This window comes from Lathyrus oleraceus, chromosome 4 (assembly GCF_024323335.1).
Source record: "Lathyrus oleraceus cultivar Zhongwan6 chromosome 4, CAAS_Psat_ZW6_1.0, whole genome shotgun sequence".
Lineage (NCBI taxonomy): Eukaryota > Viridiplantae > Streptophyta > Magnoliopsida > Fabales > Fabaceae > Lathyrus > Lathyrus oleraceus.
This window is the reverse complement of record NC_066582.1, coordinates 479,176,652-479,187,559: the sequence shown is the minus strand read 5'-3', so window position 1 is coordinate 479,187,559 and position 10,908 is coordinate 479,176,652. Positions and strand designations below refer to the sequence as shown.

The 10,908-nt window shown below is 41.3% G+C and overlaps 1 protein-coding gene across 1 annotated transcript; it reads left to right on the top strand.

Annotated features, from left to right (window-relative positions):
• The first annotated feature begins 4,684 nt into the window (after positions 1-4,684).
• Positions 4,685-10,230, top strand: LOC127135671 (uncharacterized). The gene is made up of 2 exons (XM_051062323.1): positions 4,685-5,101; positions 10,138-10,230. The coding sequence occupies exons 1-2, from the start codon at positions 4,810-4,812 to the stop codon at positions 10,149-10,151; spliced, it is 306 nt and encodes a 101-aa protein (XP_050918280.1). The 5' UTR covers positions 4,685-4,809; the 3' UTR covers positions 10,152-10,230.
• The last annotated feature ends 678 nt before the right edge of the window (positions 10,231-10,908 follow it).

The window sequence follows — 10,908 nt, the reverse complement described above, 5'->3', positions numbered from 1 at the left end:
TGGTCAACCTTGCCTTGACATATCTAAAAAGTCGTTCTTGTGATACCGGTAAGTGTCATGCCAGCACCCGCGTGTGTTTCTTTGTTTGGTGTCGGTAAACACCATTGTTTCGGTGTCTGTAAACATCGGGTATTCTCTCCAGTCATCAGTAAATGTTTGGTCATCATTTTTGGTGTCGGTAAACACCATTGTTTCGGTGTCTGTAAACATCGGGTTTTCTCCCCAGTCATCGGTAAATGTCTGGTCATTTTTTTGATGTCGGTAAACATCATCTTTCGATGTCGGTAAACATCGAGTCTTTTCTGCAGTCATCGGTAAATGTCTGATAATCCCCAGCTAGGGATCCCCAGTAGAGTCATCGGTAAATGTCCTATCCGGTTTCCAGTTGCAAATATTTGTTTTTTCCCTTAGTGAAGTGTTCCCCAGTCATCGGTAAATGTCTGGTCGTTTTTGGATGTCGGTAAACATCATCTTTCGATGTCGGTAAACGTCGAGTCTCATCCCAGTCATTGGTAAATGTCTGGTCATGCTTGGTTTCCTTATTGATAAAATCAAGATCCCCAGAAGTCGTCAGTAAACGTCTTGTCTGATTACACCACAAAGATTTTGTTCCTCCTCAAGTGGAGACGCCATCGGTAAATGGCCCCGTATGCTTCGATATCGGTAAATATCGGATCCCCAGTTGCAGCAACCATCGGTAAATGGTCTTGCTAAGGTTGACATCGGTAAATGTCAGGGTTCTTTGAAGCCACCATCGGTAAATGGTCTTGCTTCCTTTCTACATCAAATTGTTTCTCAGCAGCCATCGGTAAATGGTCTTGTTGAATTTGATATCGGTAAATATCAAGTTTTAACCATCGGTAAATGGTTTCCTTTTTCCAGAAGTTTGTTTCCCAGCAACCATCGGTAAATGGTCTTGCTGAAGTTGATATCGGTAAATGTCAAGTTTTCTTTGAAGCCGCCATCGGTAAATGGTCTTGCTTCCTTTTACATCAGATTTGTTTCCCAACAACCATCGGTAAATGGTCTTGCTAAAGTTGATGTCGGTAAATATCAAGTTTCCAGTTTCTAACCATCGGTAAATGGTTTCGCCTTTCTGAAGTTGTCAATTGCAGGCGTCATCAGTAAATGACGTGGTTCTTTTTGTATCATATCCAGTCGGTGCAAATTTCTACGGTTCTTGGTATTCAATCCCTGTTTACCCTGAAAGTCTGACAGCCGTTGCTATCATCCCTTCGGGTTCCCAGCTGATTGAATAGGGGCAGCTGTAGCACCTCAAAATTTGCACCTATCATTGTACATGCATTCTCATATTAGGTCATAGCATTAACATGGTCCACTGCATAGCATTGAATTGTCCCTTTGCCTCAAGTGCAAGCCAGTCAGAAGAATTAGGTCAAACTGATCAGAAGATCAGTCAGTCAAGCAAGCCAGTACAAATTCCATTGAGACAAGGCCCTAGGTTTGGTTCAACATGTTCACATGACTTGGGGATCCATTTGAAGTGTTTTGGTCAAGGATTGGATGTTCAGAAGTCATCAGTCAATGCACAGTCAGTCAGAAACCCTAAAAAGTCAAACTTGGTCAACTGTGTCTGATTTTATGGTTTTGATGGTGGGATTTGGTTTGAGAGAGCTTATTCATGTCCAAATAGACCTCATATATCATGTCAAACAACATCATTGAAGAATTTGAAGCCAGATCAGAAATTTCCAAAAATGGAAACTGGACCTATAATTGAAACCTGCCCAAAATGGAAAGTCTTGATCCTCAAACTTACATCATGATACAAGCTTCAAATGAATTTTTGCCCAACATGAAAGTTGAAGATCTTGTTCTCCCATTTCCAAAAAGTCCAAGAACACTCAATTCCCATGTATGGTTGGCAAGTTATGATCAATTCATTTTCAAAAATTCTTGAACTTCAAAAGGCCATATCTCTCAAACCATTTGGCCAATTTGGGTGGGGTTTTTTCCTACAAGTCACATTTGATCCCCTCTTTCCAAAAATGTAACTTTCATGCATCAAAACATTACCAATCAAAATGGCATTTTTGAACCTACTTGAATTAATTTTAAGTAAGGTGAAAAAGTGAAGTTTTAAATTAACCATTCCCAACCAATTTTGCCATTCAAATATGTTCAGATACATTGTTTATGACTTGTTGCAAGCCCATTTTCATGCAGTACATACACCCATGCTAACTTGCTAAAAAATTGGCCAAAAGTACACTTTTTACCAACTCTTTTCCACATTTTCATGAACTTTGCTCAGTACCATTAAACAGCATATATAATCATCATTTTCCTGCTGAAGAAAACCCTAGTAGCAGCCATCAATTACCAACAGAAAACTCATTCTCTCAAAAAATCTCATTTTCTCATTTTGCATTTTTCTGGCCAAAACTTCCAAAGAACCACGAGCTACCTTGTTTGTTTTACCATCTACCATCAATCTTGAGACCATGGCAAGCTTCGTTTTTCTGCTGTAACAGCATCTTCATGTTCTGTTTTACCAAGCACACATCAATGGTGGAATCCGATTTGAGCATTTCCAAGGGTTGTTGAGCCACAAACCACTCTCCATTCATCATTTCAAACCACAAGCTTCATCTGTTTGAGCTTACAACACACAAACAACACTGTTTCGTTGATTTCTTCAAAATCAAGTGCTTTTAGTTGCTCAGTTCCTTGTGAACTTTTGCTTTGCTTTGCTTATATAAGCAATTTGCATTGAGGTATATTTCTAATCTTCATGTAGTCTGGAAGACCTGGCCTGTTACTTGGCCAGGCAACTGTCTGAAGCCCTCCTTAAGAGGCAATGTCTGTGGATGTTTAATTTTGTCCTTGCATAGAGTCAAAGACCTCCTAAGTGAAGAGGCAATTGGCAGAACCCAAGGGATAAGCAACCTATCCCCTGCTATTCTGTGTGTCATCTGTTTTGCTCACACCACTGTGTTGATGCATTGCAAATACAAACCCAAGATCTTGTACAATTGTACAGTTGAGTCAGTTTCAAATGTGTAGAAGGGTTCCCACTTTCTGAACCCACACATTCTTGTCTTAAGCTCTCCCAGGCCAGGGATAAGAGCTGTGAAGTCTTATCTTCACTCACCTTTCATCTGCTTCACCTTAGCCCCTCAATGGCAAGGTTAAGAGCACATTCACCCAGTTCCAGAGGTTTGTTTGTTGAGGTTGATATGACCCCTCGACTAAAACCTAACCCTTGTTTGAGCCACTTGCTTGTGTATAGTGTGTGCTATCTGTGCTTGTATGTTTGTTTGACTTGCTTCTTGTGCAAGTTAGGGTTAGTTTAGACTTGCTTCCTGTGCAAGATAGGTTGTGCTTGACTTGCTTCCTGTGCAAGTTAAGTGTGTGTGTGGCTTGCTTCCGGTGCAAGTCATGATTAGGATAGTCTGGCTCCCTGTGCCAGTTAGCTAGAAACCTTAACTTAGGGACGATTTTGCATGACAACCTCTAGGCTCGAGTCGTAGTCTCCCTAGTGTTGTGTCTCCCTCTGTTATCTGGTTAGGCTAATCCTTTATCCCTCCGTAGGGGAACTACGTCGCCCTGATCCTCATACCAGATGAGGTACGTAGGCAGGAGATGAGCTGATCTCTCCGGGCGCCTGTGTCTTTGTTTTGTCTTGTTGTGTGCTTGGAAGCTGATGTAAGTCCATCGAGTGGCATTTGGGTTCCAGTGTGGGTTTGTTGGTTCGGATGCTGATGTAAGTCCAGTGATTGGCATTCAGGCTCCATGTTTGCCTTCTTGAGTGCGTTTTGGTTCGGATGCTGATGTAAGTCCAGTGATTGGCATTCGGGCTCCACGTTTGCCTTTGCCAGCGTTTGTTTGTGTGCGTGTCCGCCGAGCTACGAATGCTCTGATTCTTCTCTCGTCCGAGGAGATACGTATGCATAGGATGCGACATCCTAGCGAGCATGTGTCGTTTCCCCAGTCCGAACTACTTCGACTCTGATGTCTATGCCTGATAGACTAAGTAGGCCCAGGATGCGATATCCTGCCGAGTCAGTTTCAGTCAGTTTTCTTGTGTCTCTTTCAGCCAGTGTGTATGAGTTTGAGCAGTGTTTAACAACCATTTTCCTTCCTTTTGTGCGTGGATCCCGTAGAGTACTACGGATGCGTAGGGGTGCTAATACCTTCCCTTCGCATAACCGACTCCCGAACCCATTCTCTTTGGTCGCGAGACCATGTCTTTTCCAGGTTTACTCTGAGCGTTTCCTTTCCCTCTTTTGGGATAAATAACGCACGGTGGCGGCTCTGTTGTTCTTGTTTTCCCGCCGGTTTTTCGCGTGATGCGACACGCATATGCTGTCAGAGGAAGCAGATGATTGGTGGGTTGCTACCCGCACTGAGTTGGAAGCTGCTGGAAGTACTGAAATCACGTGGGCGGTGTTCAGAGAGAGATTCCTGAGGAAGTACTTTCCAGAGGATGTCAGAGGAAAGAAAGAGATAGAGTTCTTGGAATTGAAGCAGGGAAACCGGTCTGTTACTGAGTATGCTGCTAAGTTCACAGAGCTGTCGAAGTATTACACTCCCTATAATGAGGCTACTGGGGAATTTTCAAAGTGTATGAAGTTTGAGAACGGGTTACGTCCCGAGATCAAGCAGGCTATTGGGTATCAGCGGATTAGAGTGTTTTCTGACCTGGTGGACTGTTGCAGGATTTTTGAACAGGATACCAAGGCCAGAGCGGAGAGCTATCAGCAAAGGGTTGATAGGAAAGGCAAGAATCAGAATGATCGTGGGAAACCGTATGCAGCTGGCAAAGGTTTCCAGAGACAGAGTGGGATGAAGAGGCCTAGTGGGGGAGACTCCAGTGCCCCTGCTAAGTGTTTCAGATGTGGTCAGGCTGGACATCGTATCCATGAGTGTACCAGTAATGAGAAGAAGTGTTTTAAGTATGGAAAAGGTGGGCACTTGGCTGCAGAGTGCCGGTTGAAGACTGTGACTTGTTTCAACTGTGGAGAAGTGGGTCATATCAGTCCACAGTGTCCTAAGCCGAAGAGAGAGAACCAGTCGGGAGGCAAGGTCTTTGCTTTATCGGGTTCTGAGACTTCTGCAGATGATCGTTTGATCCGAGGTAAGTGTTATATTAATGGCTTTCCTCTTGTAGCTATTATTGACACAGGTGCGACTCATTCCTTTATATCTTTGGATTGTGCTGTGAAACTTAAATTAGAGATATCTGAGATGCATGGGGGTATGGTGATTGATACTCCTGCGAAGGGTTCAGTGACTACTACTTCAGTTTGTTTAAATTGTCCTTTGAGTATTTTTGGTAGAGACTTTGGGATGGACCTTGTGTGTCTTCCACTAGTGCAGATTGATGTTATCCTGGGTATGAACTGGTTGGTGTTTAACCGAGTCTATATCAACTGTTTTGATAAGACTGTGATCTTTCCTGAGATTGAGGAAGAAAAGAGTTTGTTTCTATCAGCAAGGCAGGTGAATGAGGCAGTAGTAGATGGAGCAGAGTTGTTTATGCTGTTAGCGACTTTGGAGGCTAAAGATAAACTGGCGATTTGTGATCTAGCCGTGGTGTGTGATTTTCCTGATGTGTTTCCTGAAGAAGTGAATGAATTACCGCCAGAGCGTGAAGTTGAGCTCTCGATTGATTTGGTACCTGGTACTAGGCCGATATCGATGGCTCCGTACCGTATGTCTGCTGTTGAGTTAACTGAATTAAAGAGTCAGCTGGAAAATCTGTTGGATAAGAAATTTATTCGTCCGAGTGTGTCACCGTGGGGTGCACCAGTGTTATTGGTTAAGAAGAAAGAAGGTACTATGAGGTTGTGTGTGGACTACAGGCAACTGAATAAAGTGACGATCAAGAATCAGTATCCTTTGCCGAGGATTGATGATTTGATGGATCAGTTGGTTGGTGCGAGTGTGTTCAGCAAAATAGATTTGAGATCTGGGTATCATCAGATACGTGTGAAAACTGAGGATATTCGGAAGACTGCTTTCAGAACAAGGTATGGACATTATGAGTATTCTGTGATGCCTTTTGGTGTGACTAATGCGCCTGGAGTATTTATGGAGTATATGAATAGGATTTTCCATCCGTACCTAGACAAGTTTGTTGTGGTGTTTATTGACGATATTTTGGTGTATTCGAAATCTGAAGAAGAGCATGCTGAACATTTGAGAGTGGTTTTAGGAGTTCTACGAGAAAAGAAGTTATTTGCTAAACTGTCTAAGTGTGAATTTTGGTTAGAAGAGGTTAGTTTTCTTGGTCATGTGATTTCAAGAGGTGGTGTTGCTGTTGATCCTTCTAAGATAGAAGCGGTATCTAAGTGGGAAGCTCCGAAGTCAGTTTCTGAGATAAGGAGTTTTCTTGGACTTGCAGGTTATTATAGGAAATTCATTGAGGGATTTTCTAAGTTGGCGTTACCGTTGACGATGTTGACTAGAAAGGGGCAAGCGTTTGTTTGGGACTCAAAATGTGAAGAAGGTTTTCAAGAGTAGAGAAGGTTAACTACTGCTCCTATTCTGATATTACCGAGTCCGTCAGAACCATTTGAGGTTTACTGTGATGCTTCATTGTTGGGTTTAGGTGGTGTTTTGATGCAGAATAAGCAGGTTGTAGCTTATGCTTCGAGACAACTGAAGGTTCATGAGAGGAACTATCCGACACACGATTTAGAGTTGGCAGCTGTGGTATTTGTTCTGAAGTTATGGAGGCATTACTTGTACGGGTCAAGATTTGAGGTTTTCAGTGATCATAAAAGTTTAAAGTATTTGTTTGATCAGAAAGAGCTGAATATGAGACAGAGGAGATGGTTAGAGTTTCTGAAGGATTATGACTTTGGTTTGAATTACCATCCGGGTAAAGCAAACGTAGTGGCTGATGCATTGAGTCGGAAATCATTGCATATGTCTATGTTAATGGTTAAGGAATTGGATTTAATTGAGCAGTTTAGAGACTTGAGTTTGGTGTGTGAGAGTACTCACAATAGTGTTAAATTGGGAATGTTGAAGTTAACGAGTGGTATTTTGGATGAGATTAGAGAGGGTCAGAAATCCGATGTGCTTTTGGTTGATAAGTTGACTCTAGTGAATCAAGGTCAAGGTGGCGAATTCAGAGTTGATGAGAATGGTGTTTTGAAATTTGGTAATCGGGTGTGTATTCCGGATGTTACCGAACTTAAGAAGAGTATTCTTGAGGAAGGACATCGTAGTGGCTTGAGTATTCATCCTGGGGCTACGAAGATGTTCATGATTTGAAAAAGTTATTTTGGTGGCCGGGAATGAAAAGAGAAATTGCGAGTTTTGTTTATTCTTGTTTGACTTGTCAGAAGTCAAAGATTGAGCATCAGAAGCCGTCTGGGCTAATGCAACCGTTGGTTATTCCAGAGTGGAAGTGGGATAGTATCAGTATGGATTTTGTTTCTGGGTTACCGAGGACGATTAAGAATTTTGAAGCTATTTGGGTGATTGTTGACAGATTGACAAAATCGGCTCATTTCATTCCGATCAGAATGGATTATCCGTTAGAGAGATTAGCTGAGTTGTATATTGAGAAGATTGTAAGTTTGCATGGTATTCCGTCGAGTATTGTTTCGGACAGAGATCCTAGATTTACATCGAAGTTCTGGGAAGGTTTGCAGAGGGCTTTGGGAACTAGGCTGAGATTGAGTTCTGCATATCATCCGCAGACTGATGGTCAGACTGAGAGGACGATTCAGTCACTAGAGGATCTTTTGAGGGCTTGTGTTTTGGAAAAGGGAGGTGCTTGGGATTGTTATTTACCTTTGATTGAGTTTACCTACAACAATAGTTTTCATTCGAGCATTGGTATGGCACCGTTTGAAGCTTTGTATGGTAGGAGATGTCGGACACCTTTATGTTGGTATGAGTCCGGTGAGAGTGCTGTGGTTGGACCGGAGATTGTTCAACAAACTACGGAAAAGATTAAGATGATTCAGGAGAAGATGAGGATTGCTCAGAGTCGTCAGAAGAGTTATCACGACAAGAGGAGGAAGTCACTTGAGTTTCAAGAGAGAGATCATGTGTTTCTTCGTGTTACTCCGATAACTGGGGTTGGTCGAGCTTTGAAGTCGAAGAAGTTGACACCTCGATTTATTGGTCCTTATCAGATTTTGGAGAGGATAGGGGAGGTAGCCTATCGTATCGCTTTACCGCCGTCACTTGCGAATTTGCATGAGGTTTTTCATGTGTCTCAGTTGAGGAGGTACATTCCTGATCCGTCGCATGTGGTCCAAGTAGATGATGTACAGGTGAGAGATAACCTGACTGTTGAAACATCACCTATGAGGATCGAGGATCGAGAGTTGAAGCAGTTGCGGGGTAAAGAGATTGTTTTGGTAAAAGTAGCTTGGGGAGGACCAGCAGGTGGCAATGTGACTTGGGAACTTGAGAGTCAGATGAAGGAGTCTTATCCTGAGTTGTTCGCTTGAGGTATGTTTTCGAGGACGAAAACTCTTTTAGTAGGGGAGAGTTGTAACACCCCGATGAAATAAGGATAATTATTTAATTTAAATTAATATAATATTTATTAATTTAATTAAATAATTGGAATATTATTGGAATATTATTATTATTATTATTGGAATAAAAGTTGGAATTAGAAAAGGTCCCATTTGGGTAAAAGAGAGTTTTCACGTGAATACAGAAAAACGACTCTAAGGTGGAGAAAGGGAAAAAGAGCCAGAGAACAAGGGTTGAAGAAAGGAAGAGCTTGAAGCTGAAGGATTGCCGGATTAACTCAGGTAAGGGGGGTTTATCGTCGTTTAATGGGTATTATGGGTTAACATGTAATGGGTAGTGATAACCATTGAATCGACTCTGATTAGAATGATGCATGCTGAAATTGGTGAATTTATGGATTAATGTGATATGAGTTATAATTGAAGAAAATTCGTAAGGATTAGATGGAATAATGTTAGAATTTGTGAGATTGAATGTGTATGATCTGTGTTAGACAATATGAATGAATGTTGTGTAAAAATTGGAATGTGGAAGGTTGGATCTGAGAATCTCGTAGCAGAGAAAACCATAGCAGATCTGGAATTCTGGTTTCTGGTCATACGCGTATGGCACTAGGCAATACGCGTATGAGATGGTCTGGTACGCGTATGGCACTAGGCAATACGCGTATGGATGAGGAAGATGATGTTTTGAACGTAGTTTTGTCTCTGTTGGTACGCGTATGAGGATGTGGTACGCGTAGCATACGCGTATGAGGCAGACAATACGCGTATGGGATTGGCTGAGAAATGGGCCATACGCGTATGGGACTAGGCAATACGTGTATGGGCAGAATTGTGATTTTTCTGTGCTGTTGTTGTGCAGTTTTTGGTTGTTCAGCTGAGTAATGTAATTTTAGCTGATGTATGATATAGTAGGGATCGTTTCCCGTTGTTTTGAGCAGTGTAGGTATTAGTAGAGTGTGCTAATACTGTGATTATTAATTGGCATGACATGATATGATTTTTGTGATAACATGCTGATGATGTATGATGGTATGCATAATACTGTGAATGTATCTGTTCTGTATGCAATTGTGAATGGACTGTTTATGGCTTAGAGTGTGAGCATATGTCTATTTTGAATTGTTGTTGATGTTTGCATGCTAGGTGATTTAGCATGTATATTATGGCCTTTATGGTGGTAGCTAATTCCCATGGTGAGGAATTAGTGAGTGAGTTGTTGTGGATTGTTGTTGATGTTTGCATGCTAGGTGATTAGCGTGCATATCATAGCCCTTGGGGTGGTAGCTAATTCCCATGGTGAGGAATTAGTGAGTGAGTCACTAGGTCTCAAATGAGTGGGACTAGTGAGCTTGGTAGCCGTATCTGGATTTGATCAGTGAGGTTGAACTATATGTTCACGAATAGTCGGTACCGCATGCATGGAGTCTCATTGCATAATGTATGTATGGCGTATAATATGAATGGATGTATTCCAATATTATACGTGTGTTTTGTGTTTTGTGTTGAGTTGAGTATGATGATGATTATGAGTTGATGTTACCGTTGTTGAATTTGTGATATGATTAGGGTGATGAAATGTGTTAATTTACTTAGCATTACATGATATTTTATAATGCTTATTATATCGATTGAGGAACTCACCCTTACAACTATGTTTCAGGTAACGAGCAGTGATTGAGTAGAAGCTAGTCCTTGGAGTCTAGTGTAGTTCCTTAGTGGGTCACGCTCTGGTAGATGTAACATCGGGACGGGATGTTTTACCTTGTTTTCATTTTTGGTTGTTGAACAACTTTACATGTGATGTGTTACATGTTTGAATGTTGTTAGATTTTTATCCGCTGCGAGTTATGCAATGGTTTGTTTGATTAAATAAATGAGCATGACAGGATATTTTGATGATTGGTGTGAAGTGTCAAGTGTGACACCCTTAATTGCATATCTACTCTGATTTATGTTTTGTTGATTTAATTAAATATTGGGGTATTTTAGAAGGGTGTTACACAACGCATCTATTTATAACACAAAAATAACATTTTACACCGAGGCTCCAATTGAATTGGCGCCTCCTCTTAAGTCCTACATAGGGGCGCCAATCCAATTGGCTAGGGCACCTGCCATAGCCAATCCAATTGGCGTCTCCTTTCAATTTTTAAGAGGAGTCTCCAATTCAATTGGCGACTCCTCCTAAAAGTGGGGTAGTTTGGGAATTTCTTTGAAACTGAGGGTATTTTGGGAATTTCCTTGAAAAAGTGGGTTATTTTTGTAAAAAATTCGCTAATGTATTAAACAATTTAAATACTATTAACACATAATAAAATTATAAATCTTATTTAATTTAATCGTCATTTCAACTATCAGTACTCTATGTGTGTGACCCTATAAGTTGGTATCTAGCAACGTATCACTGCTACCCAAGTGATGAAAATATCGT

What these genes read in the sequence shown, in the direction of transcription:
- LOC127135671 (XM_051062323.1), top strand. Translation starts at nt 4,810, where the DNA reads ATGAAGAGGCCTAGTGGGGGAGACTCCAGTGCCCCTGCTAAGTGTTTC.